A 17,979-nucleotide genomic window follows, 5' to 3' on the forward strand; every position below is an offset into this window, starting at 1 on the left:
AAAACATGTTTCATTTGTTTACAGCCACTGTATGTCCAGACCTTGGCTACAGGCCAGTGGAGAGCCGCAAATGACTGTATTTTCTGCTTCACAGTGGTTCCTGCTTACTGAACTGCAACCTTTCCTTGCTCTGTTTGCTATTAACATTACTTATTAGGTACTACCCAGATTTTTTTGCTTTACTGCTGAATCATGGGGCAGAGAACAAATGCCTGGAGTTTCGTCATTTACTAAATGAAATATCCCAGGCCTTATTACAGTGCAGTGGAAAATAGGGCAAAATATTCCCAATGCTAGCTCAAAACACGCCTCTAATTGGTTTTTAAAACAATCAATGCAGAAGTGTTGAGTGAAGGACAGCTTTTGATGGTTTGAAATCAACACATTAATGAGGTAAATGGTCTAATCCAACAATCAAGCCAATTAAGATAATATATATATATATATATATATATATATATAATTACCCCAAAAAGATGAGTAAGCAAGGCCCAGATAATATGTGTTGCCGTTCTGAAAGTAATTCCTAGCAGGAATGATTTATAAATAGATGTTAGTTAATTTCCATTACCACCTCCCTGACCCCACTCTCAGAAACATCAATGCGATGGTCTCTCAAGCTGAGTGCAGAATGTAGCTCTTAATCTAGGTCTTAAAAAACCCAGTTATATATTGTATCTTTCTTTTTTTATTTATGTACTGTACTAATAGAATAAATAAAAATATTGGTTTGAGTGATTTGAGTCTGTGTGAGGTGATAATGGAAACACACACACCAGGCCTAACATTATTACATTCATCTGTCAGCCTTCCAGGAGAGAAAGCACTGCTGCAGTGATTGTAAATAAAGATGGACGAGCAGCACAGCCACTCGGAGGGAACATCAGAGGACTGCAGTGGGGTGCCATTGCTTAAAGCTTCCGTCATTGTTTACCCTCCCCCACCCCTCAAAAAGAAGAAGCCCTCTGTAATACCTAACTTTCCCAAACGATGTTTTGTTATACAGATCAAATGTGCATCTTTTCTAATACAGTAAGAATGCTATTTTTAAAACCTACGAGGCACACCACGTTTTTTTAAACACATAAATCCAAGTAAGCTGGTTTCATGTTCTGCACTGGGTACTTTATATGCTCCTTATGGCTGAATTGCTGTACCTTGGCGGTTATGAGGCACTATGAGACAGAATGCCTCAGTATTTTAGATTTGTGATTTGGTATTGTTTTTAGGTTTTGGAATACAAATTATGTTATGAAAGCACTACAAAACCATTTTTCTTTGTGTTTTTATGTGTGTTATTTTTGATTGAAGCCTTTTAATGACAGGTTGTTGTTCATTTTCATTTTGTATTCATTTTGTACTTGTTGCTTCACAGTCACCGCACGGTAAACTAGGGTAGTTGAGTTCCCCAGAACTTTTTTTTTTTCTTTCCTTCATTGTTTTATTTGGAACATGCAGTATATAGTGGTTAGGGTTTTAGATTCAGGATTAGGGGTTAGGGTTGGTGGAATCGCTTTCCAGGACTGAATTGAGAACTCCTGCTTAAACCTATTAAAGTTCCCCTCTTGGCTCTATGCTGCCTCCTGATAGCTTAGCCCACCATAGCCAGAAAAAAAAAACACACTTGGTTTTGCCTCTTCAGTAACTGTTGCTTATGAAGAGTCTGAAATATATTGCCATCAGTGTCTGTTAACAGTATCTTTTTTTTCACTAACCAATAGCTACTTCTGTCAAAAGGAAACTCATCGATTTTATTTCTTTCGCAGCGGATTCACTACCTGTCTCTGGAGTTCTACATGGGGCGAACCCTGCAGAACACGATGATAAACCTGGGACTGCAAAACGCCTGTGACGAGGCCATTTATCAGGTAGATACTGCATTTCAGGAGGAGTTTTCACCAATACATATGGCGTGCCTGTTTTTCTAGTACAAAATTGATTACGCTACATCTCCATGGCTTCTTAAACAATTGTCTTTCACATATTAAAATCTCACTAGATTAATGTATAATACATTCATTCAATAATGCACATTATAAAGTAGATTCTCGCTGAATCCTGGTACTCCATATTGACCTATAATTTGCACCATACTATCATAATGAAATGCATGCTGGTGTGTGTATGAACGTATGAAAAATAGAACACAAAGACAGCCATTTTAGTAAGGTCAGAATTACCATCAGGACAAGTCACCAATATCAATAATGTGTGGGCAGTTAATGAATGTACTGTATGTATGGAAAACACATACAGTTTCTCATGCCCCATAAAGTAAATTGTGGAGGCCTCCTTGAGAAATGAGTAGCTTCCCATTTAACACACATGCCTGTATCTTTGGATAGCGTATGTTACTTCTTTCCTCACTTCCTTTTTCATTTATGTAAGCTTCACTTCTAATATGTTAATTCCAAAAGATCCCAGTCCCTGTTACCAGGAAGGGGAAGTTAAGCTTCATAAGAGGAAGATGTTTGGGGGGATCATTGGGTCAGTAGCCCTGGTGTTAGATAAGGCATCCTTCATAAACACTGCATAGTTGACATGATATTGCAAAAGACGATACCTCTGCCAGCACAGTGTCCTCACGTATTTGTCTGGTTGTTGATGCACAGCCTACATAATGGATCTCCTCCTGGCGACTGATGAGTTAGTAATACTGACATCACATATTTACCTCTCGATTACAGTGCTTGCTCTTTAGTTGAATGTTAAGACGTTCATCTTTATGGTTTGTGATTTGTGTCCAGCCATGGCCTCTCCATGCAATCCACTGGGCTTGCATTCATTCTAGGACAGAGTAATTTCTTCTGCAAATCAAATACAAAACTCTGCATCTCCCTGTCTCCGATACGCTTTGGTCAGAGGGAAGATAGTAGGAGTCATTTCACGTCGGTGCTGTCCCACATCCTATTGACAGTGTGTCTGTATAATTGATTTCCAAGTGGTAAAGGGTTTGGTTAAATGCTGCCTCTGTCACTGGCTTAGAGGTCCTCTTTGCCACCTATATAAGACTGGTAATGAACAGACATTGGAAAAGAATGTCTGTTCTTAGAAATAGTCATTTTTTTCAAAATATAGTTATACAGTGCTCCCTCGCTATAACGCGGGTCTCGGGGGACACCCAATATGAGTGTTGTAACCGAAGAGCGTTATATACGGGGGAGGGGGTGGGGGCTCCGCGGGACACATAACACACATCTGACTAAACTACAAAATAAAATAACTCCCTCTCTAATGTACATATAGTGAAGCAAAAATGTAACTTTCCGTGAATTAACTATACATAAAGCACCATGTAATCAACGCTATATTTAAAAAAAAAAAAAAAAAAAAAGGTAACATTCCCACTCGTAGATCATTTTAATGAGCAGTTTTTAAACAGTAAGTAGCCTGGTTAAACGGCGGTCGGAAGTTCAGTTCGAAGCGACGGACAACCAAACCAAGTGTGAGAAGGAGAGCGGGTCAGGAGAGGGGAAGAGGGAATGGGCTCGCCCCAGGTTCAGCTGCCATAGCTGGGCTGAAGCGTCTCGTCTCCCGGAGAAAGCCTCTCGCAGCAAAAAAGTAAATACATTAGGAAAGATAACCACGTAATAGGCCTAATATTTATTTAATTATAAAACGAATGCTGAATAAGATGTCTGTGTTATAAGTGCCAGTGCAGCTTTTCTTCAGTTCAGATATTGTATCAAAAGGGTGAGACAGAAACAGAAGTTAGACTGTGAAGTTGTTTACAGTTTGAACAACACCTGTATTGTATTTACTGTATAAATATTGCATGAATCACTAGTATAGGGAATTGGGGCACATGCTGTAGGAGCATTATATCCGAGGCGCGTTATAACCAAGAGCTTTATAGCGAGGGAGTACTGTATATTTGTTTTGCGACAGCCTGAAGTGCAAACCCATCGGAGCTGGCTGAATGAATTCCCTAGAGGCACAGCTAAATCAGTATTTCAAGAATACTGGTAAGAAATTAATATCAATAAAACCCAGCCCCCTTCCGATGCAAGCAGTGTTTCAACAGTTACTTGGAAACCAGAAATTTCATGCAAATCCTTGGGAGGACGTTATAAAACTGTGGGGCCTGTTGACATAAAAGTGTTGCCAATAACAACAATGAGCTTTTGAAATTCTAACAGTTGCAACAAAATTCCAAAGCAGGCCCAGCATTTGATTTTGACCAACCACAGCCAGACATTTTATAGTTCCAGTGAACTGTAGCCCCAAACACATACGAACAGTTCATATTGGTCTATTTCCTTATGAATGACTTGCCTGATAAGGAAATCAAAGTTTATGGATTGGAATCAGAAGTACGGTATAAGGAACAAATAAAAGCTAATGAGTCAGTCAGTGCTGTTTGGTTCAGTGGGTGCTGTTGTCCCCTAATCCCTAGGTCTTGGATCTAGTCAGTCACATGCCACTGAGTAAGAAGATTATGTACATTTAAAAAAATTGTGTCAATGCAGTGCTTAATTGAAGGCTTCAGTAAGTCAATGAAAATGCTTGGCAAATCATTGAACATCATTTTGTAACCGTAAAACACATAGTTACCAAGTTGGATTACATTTCTCAAAATACCTATGAATGGCACAGTGAGTATAGTATGCTGGAATTGGAGCTGAAGGTAAAGTCCAGGCAAATTTCCAGATGAGAATTATTGTCCTTGACATGCTGCTGTGACTAAGCTCAGATGAAAAGGGTTGAAACTCGTCTGTCTCTAATAGTGAAGGTCTCCTCACCCTCTCATGCACTGAATTGCTCTCTCTCTATTTCTCACTTGCAGCTGGGTCTGGATCTGGAGGAGCTGGAGGACATTGAAGAAGATGCGGGGCTCGGGAATGGAGGACTCGGCCGGCTTGCAGGTAAATTGGCTTAGTTTGGACAGCCAGCCAGCTATTACAAAGGTTATACATTTGCATACAGTTACAATGCTCCCCTGTATGTTAACATTCTTTCACTATGTACTTAACCATTATTTTGTTTTGCTTTAATGCACATGGTTAACTTGTATAAGAGAAATGAAAGAAGCTATTGAAGAGATATCACCCAAAGATCTTGGGATTCATAAAAATTGGCAAGCCGTTTGTGCACTTGTTTTTGCTGTGTGTACAGCATTTACTGTAATAAAATAAAATACAGCAATTCTATTTGTATAGTATGTTATTAACTGTGTTTTGTCAGTTTTCCATTTTATTACACTGTATTTGGAACCTGGATTTACCGGATTCTGCCAAGTCAGCGCCCCAGGAGTGTAGAGTTGATGTTAAGGCAAAGTGGGGGAGGGGCGTTGACTCAAGACAGGGGTGAAATAACAAGCAATGTTACTGTATTATTTTTAACATTAGCTAGATAGATTATGTTTAGAATTAGGCATGTTTAAAATTCAAAAGGCATGGCACACAGTTATGTTAAAGAATCAAAAAATACAGTTAACATTTATTAACACGAGAACCGCCATGGCAGTCATTTGACGCTTTTCACTTTTAAAATGTAAATTACTGTGCGTGTGTGAAAGATATGTGGTTATCCGTTCTTGACTTTTCCTAAATACATGTATTAAATACCTTGATGGCGTTTGAAAGGCAGGATCGCAAAAATTAAAAAAAGTTATAATCCCCTCTACCTTTGACTGCCTTTTACAATACATGGTTTTATTTTGAATTCAACCTACAATATTCTATTTTATTTTTATATACAATCCTGTTGTTATCTCTACTGGACTTGGCAGCCATCAATTCCTTCATTTTGTACAAGGAATGCACTGGGGAAAATATCAGTAGGAGAGATTTCATCTTTAAACTGGCCACAGCGCTTCGGCAGAAACATTTTGATCAGAAAACTGCAAAGCAACAGGATGCTGCAGCTAAACCTGGATTCAGTGCTGCACCGAGTGACACACACAAGAGAAAACATGCTTTCGTTTTTACAGTTTTGTATGTACATACACCTGTTTACACACTAGTTTCTTTTTAAATGTTTATTTTATTATAATTTTTCATTTTTTGAAGTAGTGCTTTATAGGTGGTAAGTTAGAAAATAACCTCTTCTATGTTTAATTGTTTATTTGTGCTTGAATATAACACTTGAGTTGTATCCAGTAGTTTGTCTTTCATTTTAATACTGATGTTGTTTAAAATGTAACCATCATAATGACTGCCGGGGGCGGTTTTAGGTATGAGTATAACTGCGGCGGTTCTAGTGTTGAATGGTGAAATACAAAGGGAAGAGTTTGCCTGAAAAAAGGGTGCTGCGTAAGTCCACTGTAATGTAATTTTAAATCTTCATAAAACACACATTAACCTTTAAAGCTGAAAATGGATTGTAGCTTAACAGGAAAGCGTAATCAATCAGATTCAAAACGAAAAGTGCTTACAATGTATTCAATCAATGCACAGAGCAAGTACTGTACTGCACAGCTTGTTCTACTCACTTGAAGCGCGAGATTTGAAATTTCAGGCAGCATTTGCGCATGGTTATTTTTATTTTTTTTGCGCATGGTTATTAGAAACGGTGCAAAACTGACATTCATCTAAAAGTGGAAGTGGGGCTGTAGATCAAACATGGGCGTTGACTCAGCAGAATCCGGTAGTAAATAAACAAGTTCTATTACTTTTTCTCCTCAAACTCCCTGTGGTTTGCTGCCTCCCGGATCCTGATGTTGTGAGTGCTAGTTTGGCTTCAGTGTCAGCATGGCCTTGTGATGAACAGTCGGCCTCGCAGATGGCGTGACAGCTCCAAGGCAATTTCCTGTTTGACTTTCCTTCTCCTGCAAGGAGCTTAACCCTGTGTGTGCAGACAAGACTGGGGGTCTCTGTCTGCATTGATTAGTATCTCACAAACCGTAGACATGGGTCCTCCACATTCTGCAGCAGTTCTGAATAGCAGCCTTTCATTTCCAGCCCTTTACAATTCACATTATTTTATTTTATTTTAACTTTCTAATTTGTCTTTGCAAATCCATATCAGAACTGAATGGGGTATAAAGAATGGTGCCCATACATACTGTCCTAGATTTCTGCTGATATACAGATGTTTGTTTTCACATTTGCCTTAACAGAGGATTTGGAAAACTAGACAAAGATTATTTTGTTTTCAGGGAAATGATTGCTAACCCAACGGCTTGATCCAGTCTTATGATTGCATCTTTATATTGTATTGATAACCTCGTTATCAGCGGTGAAGGCTGCTATGAGGCAGTGGGGGAACCCTGACTCATTACACTTGATGTATGAGCAGTCTGAGAACTTTGAGTGTGTCTTACTTGGTTGGTTTTATAAAGGAGACAAAGTTCATATCAGAAACTCAGTTCTTCGAAGGGATCCTGTCTAAAAGTTTACTGCAGTATATTATGGTAAAAACCGAGTGAGTACATTGTGACCATGGTTAACCATTATAAAACTAAAATGTATCGTCTGAACTTGTTTGATGGCAACTTTACTGTGGGATACAGAGCAATAGAGTCTTATTTTCAGGCATTTAGCCAAGGTCAACATGACTTAAGTACACATCAAATCCTGAAACGAGAGCATTGAAAGGCATTTTGTTTTAGAACACGTTAAAGTTTTTAAACTTCTGGTTTAAACAGGTCGAGTCTATCCCAGCTACACCCATGACTTTTGTATATTTGGTTTCACTAGCTGTTACATTAAAAGAAAATGTAAAGACCGGCCCAGAAGACCATTTTAGTTTGTTCCTTTGGTGGCTGGAATATTATGTCAACAACTTTCATATTTTACGATCATTTTTTAATGCGCAGTATGTAAATATGCAAAAACTGTCTTTTGGATCATGTGATAAGATAAGTCTGTGCAGACCAATAGGAGTCTTCTAATTTTACTTCAATTCTCACATTTTTTAGCCAGTCAGTGTAAATTTAACAGGGAAAGCTTTTTCTTGCCGTGGCCTTTACATTTCCTTTTTTTTCTGGTATCTCCAGTTATGAAAGAAGATCTCTTCAGTCAGCGCTTGTCCTTATGAAATATACAAAGAGCTTTTCTTCCTGAGAGGAGTGACATTGAAATGCAGCAGTTTGAGTTCATTAAGAGGGTTTGAGTTCAATAAATAAGGAACATGTCACAGCTTGTGTGTTCCTGTGCTCAATGAAAACAGCAATATTGTACTTCTTGTTCATGTAGGGGTAATCTGTGGGATTCTTAATCAGTCATCCAGTGTTTTCATTTCCTTTTTAGCCTGTTTCTTGGACTCCATGGCATCCTTAGGCCTGGCTGCCTACGGATATGGAATCCGATATGAGTTTGGTATTTTCAACCAAAAGATCTCCAACGGCTGGCAAGTAAGCCAATTTAGAATGGGAAATAAACACAAACTATCTGGCAGCACAGAATTCCAATTTGGGATTCTAGTTAAGAAAGTGTTAGTGTGTTTCTTCTTTTTTAATGTCATATGTTAAACAACACAGATCCTCTCAATAACAGGACTCGTTTTCTCAGTGTAAAGCAGCAAGCATTTAAGTGTTAGGTCCTCTGTTTTCTGTGTTTATGTTATTTATACAGGCTATACTTTTTATTGATGGCATTGTGGTACACATAATTACCAAAATAATAGAATATCCTATCAGTATTATACCGTGTCCTGTTCCTCCAAATGCACCACAGGTGATAAAACTTTTGTTTTGATATGTGCTTCCCCCAATAAAAATGTCTCAAAGTCTCCATTTTAGTTTTCACACCAGACTATTCAATATGGACATTACTCAGATATTACTTTTACCTGATAAAGTGACCAGGGACTTGCTGCGTGTTGCCATGCTGTGGATGGCTTTGAACTTCCACTGAGACTACAGATCCATTCTGTGTGAAACCTACATACTGTACAAATGTGAGGATCTGTATAGCTATAGTACAGTGTCCCCACCATGTTAGTCATGTTACAGAGCCACCGTTATGATTGCAGGTAGAGGAAGCAGATGATTGGCTGCGCTATGGGAACCCGTGGGAAAAGGCCCGTCCTGAGTACATGCTCCCTGTGCATTTTTATGGAAGAGTTGAGCACACCGCTCAAGGAGCCAAGTGGCTTGACACACAGGTAAGTGTCTGACCTACTGATGGTCTCTCTTTAATAAAATTTGATGCAATTTGACCAATATTGTTGCTTTTTTTTTTTTTTTTACTTTAGAAAAATATGGTTTCAACACAATTCTGAAAGGGGCTGGAATTTCAGTGAAAGCTGAAAATTTGGTCAAACTGAGTCTTGCTTACGCATACTGTGGTGTGTGTTCCTTGGAGGGGTTGGGGGTGGGGGTCTGTGGAAGGGTGTGGGTATTCACTGACACGGGAGACAGAAGTTGTAATTGAAACACCGCACAGGTGCTCGGTTTTATTTCGTTTACTCTTGTGAGTTGCACTGATTTGTTTTAGCCCGCAGAGGGCGCTGTGGTCCGTGGTCTGGCTACCACCTATGCTATCCAGAACCTACGGGCATACCACGTCATGGTACACAGTTCAGTTGCAGGTGCACTCGCAGGTGCTCGAAAATAATGAAAACGAAAGGCAAAAAGAAAAAGGGAAATTAAAATAATCAAATACAATAATCAAAACTACAAAATACAGGTGCTGCACTTTGCAGCGTGAACTTCCCCAGTCGCCACTACCCGTACGTCTCTGGTCTCCGTCCTACTCTCCGCTGTTCCTCAACTAGGTTTCTTTTAAAACACACTATCGGGGTCTGCCAACGGATTCCCCACTCTCTCTCTATCTCTTCAGATTCTCCGTGGAAGTTTTTTTCTCCCGTCCGTCAGCTGGTCTGGCCGAGCAGCGTAACCGCTTGCTCGTTGTACAGGTCTAAAGGGGCAGATCTGAGGAAACAGCAGAGTATTAATTTATAGGATCAGCAATCCCACTAAAACCTGCCTCCCAGCCACTCAGAGAGGGGGAAAGCGCACACACCCTCTTCCCCACCTCTCCGTGTCACCGCCATGACTGGCAGGCAGATCCCATGGGACTGCCGCCCCCCTTCCTGCCGTCGCTCCCTGTTACAGGGTCCTATACCATTCAACTTCTGTTATGTGTGTTTATCTGCAAAAGCAAGACTATCTGTGCTGTGCACTACATGAGGTGCATTTTCAAACCGTTGCCAAGCTTGTTTTGTGTGGGTGACCTATTTCTTACCCTGGCACACTTGTAATATGTGCATGTGAAACTCTTACTCACTCTCGCTGCCTTAGATGCCAGTGTCTTTGTGTCCATAGATCTCAATACAAAAAATGACAGATTCACAGTTAGTGCCTAAGAGAAAGATCCATTCCCTGGTATTTTATCAGTGTTGCATTTGCCTGTAGCATCAGTTTTGAGTCTTTGTCACTTAAGTAAGGAATGTCTGTGAAGCCAGCTGCGACCCTTTTTATCTGTGTTGCAGATAGTGCTTGCCATGCCCTATGATACCCCAGTACCAGGATACAAGAACAACACTGTCAACACCATGAGACTCTGGTCTGCCAAAGCACCCAATGATTTCAACCTCCAGGAGTGTAAGTTATTTTTATCATCTGTACCTATACCGATTAGTTTCAGTTCCAGACCTCAGCATGGTCTTACATCTGTAGAATTAGACTCCACAATCTGTAGTTTTCAGAAACTGTAAGTTTATATCCATTTCTAACATGAGTAGGATTGTACCACACATTTTTCTGAGTAAAGTCAGACTAACCTTTTTTTTTTTTTTTTTTTTTAACAGAATTTTTTTCTCATTAGTCTAAACTGTTCTAATGTGAACAGCTGCGATTCTCATACAGCAGACTGGCACAAGTCAGACATCACACCTCTAATTAAACAGAAGTAGAACACAGGCATTTAACATATCTAAAAACAAGCTGCTACACTTATAGTTGCAGAGGAATCCATTTGTTTAGTTTTGTTTAAAAAATAGAGCCATTTAGGGGCTTCCGAGTGGAGCATCCAGTAAAGGCACTCCGGTTGGAGTTCTGGATGCGCCCTATAGCCTGGACGTCACCAGTTCGAGCCCAGGCTATTCCACTGCCGACCGTGGACAGGTGCCTGCAGGCTTGCCTGTAAGCTGCCCAGAGCTGCATTGTCCTCCGACACTGTAGCTCTGGGCTGGCTGCATGGCAGGCTTGCAGAGTGAAAAGTCGCAGGGGTGGTAGTGGTGGGCTGAGCCTAAGTACAATTGGGCATTTCAAATTGGGAGAAAAACGGGGTAAAATTTAATTGCCGACTACTAAATAAAAAAGAAAATAGAGCCAATTAAACCAAGTCATAAAAACTATTTGACAAACGCACAATATAATGTCCTAATCATAACATTCTCCACTAACATTAGTGGTACTAATGGTAGTTTGATCGCAGTGGCAATGTTGTAAATGGTCCCTCCGATTTACGTGTAATTTGTAGTGATAAAACATGCTGTCACACTAGCCCAATAATGGTGGTTAGTTCCCATAGAAACCAATTAAAAATAGCTGACTGTTTACTAAATAAGTGTTAACTTCCCCTTTTAACTTTTAGAGAGTTACAATGGTAGATCATAGTGTATATAGCTAATGGAGGCAGAGTTCATTCTCACAGCAAAAGGTTGTTTGCAGTCTTAAATATCAATAGTCAATAAAAAAGTAAAACACACTTCATGGATGACATGTTTATTGTTACTGCTCCCTTTACCATTTCACTCCTATGGAAAATTGGCTCCACTTGAACTTAGCACTAGTGATAACCCCTGGTTGACCCGGCAAGATGTCTTTATGTATGTTGATAGGCCTGTAGATAAACCAAGGCCTTTGTATTTTTGGCTTCGCTGTCGCCATGACAGTTGGAGTCATTATTTCCAGAGTAGCAACTGACTATGGAACATACTATAAGTACAATTATAAACTCTGAAAGCTGAAAGTGATTATTTTGCTTTAGATTTTGGTTCCTGAAATACTTTGGTCTGTTTTTCAGTTTAGAGCTCATGCCGTGTAAAAGCAAATACCAAGGCCATTACACTAATGTCGGCTTCATTGTTGCTTTGCCATGGCTTAGGCAGAATATCTTACTGGGAAGGAATCTGACTGGAATATCAAGTAGATTTGGGTTGAAACCACGTGATGGAGATGGTGTGAATTGTTTTGCAAGTTGCTTGTATCAAATGGACATGCAGATCTGTCTGATTTTACAAAAGTGGTTTATATTGGTGAAATGTGCTAGATGCATTTTTTAAATTGTTTTTTAATTTAAAGAAATTATGCACACTATCATTTTCACAGAATTTGCTTTTATTCTTGTTACCATAATCAGAATAAGAATGTTACTGAGGATAGTGAAAGTGGTTTTGTGGGATGGGTACAGTAACATATTGTACTAGTGCCTGAATGGGGCTTGAGGTTGTTATGACCGTGCTGATGACAGTGATAGAAATTGTGATAAAATTATCATTTGCATGTTGAAACATTACTGAAAAGACGTCGTGGAATGGAAATAAATCATGGTTGGGAACAAGATCCCTGATTCAGTTTGGCACAGTGATTTATAAGAAGGCATCTTTCAGTTAACCACCATTAGAGATCGTCCAACCTGACTTTACAGACACCTCTAGAATTAGTCATTTTCTGTGGTGCAATTTATTACATTTTTTTTCTTCAATATTTCATTCCTACTCTGTTGACAACTTTTTTACTAGTGTTAAATATTTCCTCTGAATAGAACACAATGTCCAGCACGGACAGTATTTGTTTCATTATATTATTAGAAGCTGAACTACTCATTAAAGGATGCTGGCGCTAATTGCCCTCTTAAATCCATATACTGATCCACTCCCTGGACTTCTCCTCTTGACTTGCAGTCAACGTAGGTGACTACATCCAGGCTGTGTTGGACAGGAACCTGGCTGAGAACATCTCCAGAGTCCTCTACCCCAACGACAATGTGAGTATAAACCTGCAGGCTAATGCCGAAGCTAATGGCTGAAATGCCATTTCAAATTTAGTTCTGGGTAAGGCCGACTACCTGTACAGGGAATTGGGACACTCTTATTTGGTTTGTGCTGCTTGTTTAAACTTGTTTGTGACCTCATTGTGTTCAGTTCTACCACTAAAGGTCATGCAACATGAATGTTTTCTTTGAGCTGTTCAAATATTTGTATTTATTTATATTGTTACTTGAACCCTTCTCAGCTACAGCCCTTCCCCTACCATGACTGCAGTTGTTTTAACAGTTGCATGAAAGTTGATTCTGGTTTCATAAGCTTTAGGACAGAGTAACTCCTTCAGTTCTGCTGTATACTCATAATGGTCTGTACTTTCTAGACTTTAAACAGACCAATATCAAAATGCTTAAAAGCCTTTCTGCACTTTTCTTTCCTTTCCAGATATAGTAAACCGGTTTCTTTTGACTATTACCTCAGATTAAACAGATGGGGAGAATAAAATAAAATCCAACTTGTATTTAAACTCCCACAGATTGTATGCACAAAAACATATTTAAAAAAAAAGAGTGGTAATCAGATTATAGCGATTCTGTTAATATACAGTACTTTTGTTTTCTGGTCCTTTCTACTCGTACTTACTAAAGTACAATCTAATCAAACACAAAGGTGTATAATCCCATTAAATAAGGCTTGTAAAAATCAATGGGAGAGGAATGGTCTTGTAAAGGCTTTTCCTGTGACTCTATATCCTACTGATCTTCTGGCAGGTACAGGAGCTGTAGTGAAGATAACTGCAGTATAGTATTGTAGTTCAGCTTTTTCAATGCCAAAGGTTTCAAGTCTTTCTCAATGTCTTTGTAATTGAACGGATTATGTTTTTTTTTTGTTCATTAATGGAGTGCTAACCAAGGTCTTAAATAATTTGAATCGCGTAATTGCCATAACGAAAAGCCAGTCATGTAGAACGAAACAAATCTGTAAAAAAAACTTGAATGTGCTTGAAGAAAGTATCATTGCTTGTTTAAAGCACCTGTATTTACTTGTCTGCTTCAAATGCACATTCCCTTTTCTGTTTGATTTAGATAAGCAGTAATAAAAGCTCTATTTAACAAAAATGTATTGAAAACGCTCTCCCACTAGGGACATTATAGATAAGCAAATACACTTCTAACCATTACTTCTGATGCTGCATAGAAATGCTGTTGTGAGAGAGCCTCAATAAATCACTTAGTGTTGAGATAAACAACCAACCCTAGCCCTAACCCTAACCCTAATCCTAATCCTAAACTATTTTTAGGTTTATTCATCCAAATGAACCCTCCAGGCCTGCCAGTGTGCACATAGCACATACAGTATTGGACACAACTTTGTCTGGAGTTTGTATGAGCTGTCCTGGGTTTAGACTTCCTTTCAATTTGTTCACTTATTTCACAATCTGCTGCCTCCATGTTAACACTTGGGATAGATGTATTAATATATTTCCAATTTTTTTGTGAAATGAATATAAAACTGTTATGGTTTTAACTATGCAGCATTTAGCAATTAAGCATTTTTCAGCATAACCATTACCTTGCCACTGAAATGATGTCTGGTAACAAATAAGCCTTCACGTTTTAATGAGCAACTGAAATCTCAAAAGCTAACAGTGGACGAGGATTTGAAACCAAATCTTGCACTTGGTCGATTTCTGTATTTTTTTTTTTTTTGCATACTGATGCCTCGCCTCTCGTTATGCAAGGCCTTATGGAATAACTGTCTTAAAAACATGCCTGAATACCTAAACCTGCAGTTGAAACTGGTATATACAGTATATAAGTGTAATACGCACAAAATGCACTGCAAGTGCAAAGACAGAAAATGTTGCATACAATAAATACTGTCTGTGTTTGGTTTCTTGTGTTAACAAAATGACTAGGTGAATGAAACACTGACTGCTTAGTCATCAAAATTAAAAAACAACATTCTTAAAAGTTCAGAATGGGTGCAAATACTGGAAAGCTCTGGCTTTACATGGCTTTGACAAGCTTTGAGTTTACTTGCAATCTCAAATCCTAATGTCTTGTTTTGTGTTAACTGGTTACAATATATTGCTCAGCAATTCTTTTATACCTGCTGTCTCATTGGTCCAAACCAGAGAGGTTTTTTTTACCTTAGTGAAACTGTGAGGCAGCTTTACAAAATCTCTTTTGTATTGAGCTGTCAAATGGGATCAGATTTGTTTACACGTATCTTTGAGAAGTATACAAAGACACAATGGTGTTTATTCATGTACCTGACTCTCTGTTTTCAAGGAGCAGTAGGCAGTAACTTGACCTTTTGTTCAGTTTTTTGAAGGGAAGGAGCTGCGTCTGAAACAGGAATACTTTGTGGTTGCTGCCACTCTCCAGGACATCATCCGACGCTTCAAGTCCTCCAAGTTCGGCTGCCGGGACCCTGTCAGGACTTCATTTGAAACATTCCCTGAAAAGGTGGGCAGCTTTAAACACCGCTCAGTAAAACTAGTCTTGTGAAACATGCTCTAGGAAATGTTGTGAACAAAAGCAGTTAATTTCATACCTGATGCATTCCAGTGCACATAATATGTTCCTAAATAATTTTATTTTCTGGCTAATGGTATCTATTCGGAAAATGGGCTATGCAGGCTACAGACACACACTGAGGTGTACCCCTTTCTTCAAACAGTTCTAATTCTAAAAGAAAGCAACACATCGAAATACATTTTCAATCGATTGCAGAGAGAAAGCCCTTAGCTCACTTTTTAGTAGAGATTCTTGTGTGAGGCATTGGACCGCAATGATTGATGACCGTTTAGTAATGAGATGTTTGGCAACCAAAGAAAACAAGGTCACCAGTACAGAACAGCAAAGCCAAATGCATTTAGCCACATTTCACGTCCATATGAAAATAAACTCAACAAAAATAACCCTGCACTCTGCCAAAAAGAAAGAGTTTCATAAGGAATGCTTGAAATATTGAACTGGGCTGTTAACAATCATTTGGAAATGTTCCTGTGGTCTTTTGTGGAATATTATTAATTTACTGTGCATTCATTTACCATGTGGAATAGTATTCATTTACCATGTGGAATACATGTGGAATAGTATTCATTTACCATGTGGAATAGTATTCATTTACCATGTGGAATACATGTGGAATAGTATTCATTTACCATGTGGAATAGTATTCATTTACCATGTGGAATACATGTGGAATAGTATTCATTTACCATGTGGAATAGTATTCATTTACCATGTGTCAGTGAGCCTTGGGACCAAATATATATTCTGCACCACCTCCCTTCCATTTTCTAAAATAATCCCAATATTGTCAAACAATGTTCTGTAAGTGCAAACACAGATTACAATATTACATAAAATAAAAAAAGAGGTGTATATTTTTCTCAAAATCTGCCTTTACTGGCTTTGAACTTCATTTGAGCTTCAACAGCCTTCCTCATTGCATTAAAATCCTGTGACAATGTGACCTTTCAACTCTGAATGCAACGAGGAACTCTGTGCATTCCTGGCCCCTAGGATTCTCTCGACAAACTCAAAGCTTGTCCAAGCCAGATTTAGAGAAAAAAGACAATAGCTTAATAGAGGAACAACATAACCTACCAATCAGAATGATTACAAACACCATGAAATCGTAAGGGCAATGTAAAAACACGATTAAAATGACATTTGAAGACAAAATCGGTTTGTTTTTATTGAGGAGTGTATCTGTTTTAAATTCAATATTGTATTATGTTTTCTTTCCAGGTGGCTATTCAGCTAAATGACACCCACCCAGCCCTGGCTATTCCTGAGCTCATGAGAATTTTGTTGGACGTGGAAAAGTTAGCCTGGGAGAAGGTACTGTAAGATATTCTCTGCAGCACTGGCACTGACATATATACCTGTTAGAGGAACATGTCTATGCTACCATTAAAACCCAGCAGTAAATGTACTGGCGACTACAATGATCAGTTCTAGTTTGGCTAATGATGACTGAATATTTAATAATAAGGTGAAGGTTGAATTGGTAATTTAAAGTCATGAGGTAGGATAGGATCATGATGAATTAACTCTATTGTCTTGCCAAGCTAAGGTGACATTTTTAATATAGAATGGAATTTGGCAGTCAGCTTGTGTTAGCTGCATGGTGTCTCAAAGTGAGCTACAGGTTAAAAACAAAATTCTGATGTAGTGCTTTAAATTTGATTCTAACAGGTTTACAAATGAAGCCCATTTATAGCAATGTATTGGTCATTGGCTTATACTGACATGTGGCAATAACATTATCAATTATAATTTGGGTATGCAAATAAGAATTGCAGAGCATTCTAAACAGATTTTATTTAGTCAAGTATGTATTTATGTATGTATGTTATTTACACAGTAGTTATTGCCCTGTTTTGTTTGTTTTGTTCTGTTTTGTGTGTGTGTGACTCTGTTTATTTTATTTTTTTCGTAGACTTCACACCCTATATATTCTCAATCAAAAATTAGGAAGATTGACAAAAAATGGAAACAAAATGCTTATTGTGAAGTTGTTTTTTCTCCTCCCCAGGCCTGGGACGTGACGGTTCAGACCTGCGCCTACACCAACCACACTGTGCTGCCTGAGGCCCTGGAGCGCTGGTCTGTCCACATGTTCGAGAAGCTGCTGCCCAGACACCTGGAGATCATCTACGAGATCAACCGCAGGCACCTGGATGTAAGGATGTCAATGTGGATGACTATTGGGTACATGTATAAATTGAAAAGCAGATTAAAATAATTTAGCCTATATGAACTGTTGGGGAAACTGTTGGGGAAATGTTTTTGAGCAGTTTGATAGTTTATTCTTCAAGAAACACTTCCACCTGTCTGCTCTGCAGAGGATCTCTGCTATGTACCCCGGAGATGGGGACCGGCTGAGAAGGATGTCCCTGATCGAGGAGGGAGACCCCAAAAGGATCAACATGGCCCACCTGTGTGTGGTCGGCTCCCACGCTGTCAACGGGGTGGCCAGGATTCACTCGGAGATTGTCAAAAACACTGTGTGAGTCTGCGGGAGGGAGGGAGTCCCTCTCCATCATCGTTAGACCCCAGCTAGGATGGGCAGAATACTGTTTTA

The 17,979-nt window shown here is 39.0% G+C and overlaps 1 protein-coding gene across 2 annotated transcripts in view; it reads left to right on the plus strand.

The window, feature by feature from the left end:
- The window catches only part of LOC117411145 (glycogen phosphorylase, brain form), a 29,579-nt gene that overhangs the window by 1,309 nt on the left and 10,291 nt on the right, over positions 1 to 17,979 (plus strand). For both annotated transcript variants that reach the window (XM_034921657.2, XM_034018339.3), the window contains exons 2-11: positions 1,767 to 1,868; positions 4,787 to 4,865; positions 8,193 to 8,296; positions 8,917 to 9,048; positions 10,378 to 10,489; positions 12,796 to 12,878; positions 15,204 to 15,347; positions 16,641 to 16,733; positions 17,431 to 17,577; positions 17,741 to 17,904. In XM_034921657.2, coding sequence (XP_034777548.1) covers positions 1,767 to 1,868; positions 4,787 to 4,865; positions 8,193 to 8,296; positions 8,917 to 9,048; positions 10,378 to 10,489; positions 12,796 to 12,878; positions 15,204 to 15,347; positions 16,641 to 16,733; positions 17,431 to 17,577; positions 17,741 to 17,904 — 1,160 coding nt within the window. The remainder of the gene's footprint in view (positions 1 to 1,766; positions 1,869 to 4,786; positions 4,866 to 8,192; positions 8,297 to 8,916; positions 9,049 to 10,377; positions 10,490 to 12,795; positions 12,879 to 15,203; positions 15,348 to 16,640; positions 16,734 to 17,430; positions 17,578 to 17,740; positions 17,905 to 17,979) is intronic.

Source organism: Acipenser ruthenus, chromosome 6 (assembly GCF_902713425.1).
Source record: "Acipenser ruthenus chromosome 6, fAciRut3.2 maternal haplotype, whole genome shotgun sequence".
NCBI lineage: Eukaryota > Metazoa > Chordata > Actinopteri > Acipenseriformes > Acipenseridae > Acipenser > Acipenser ruthenus.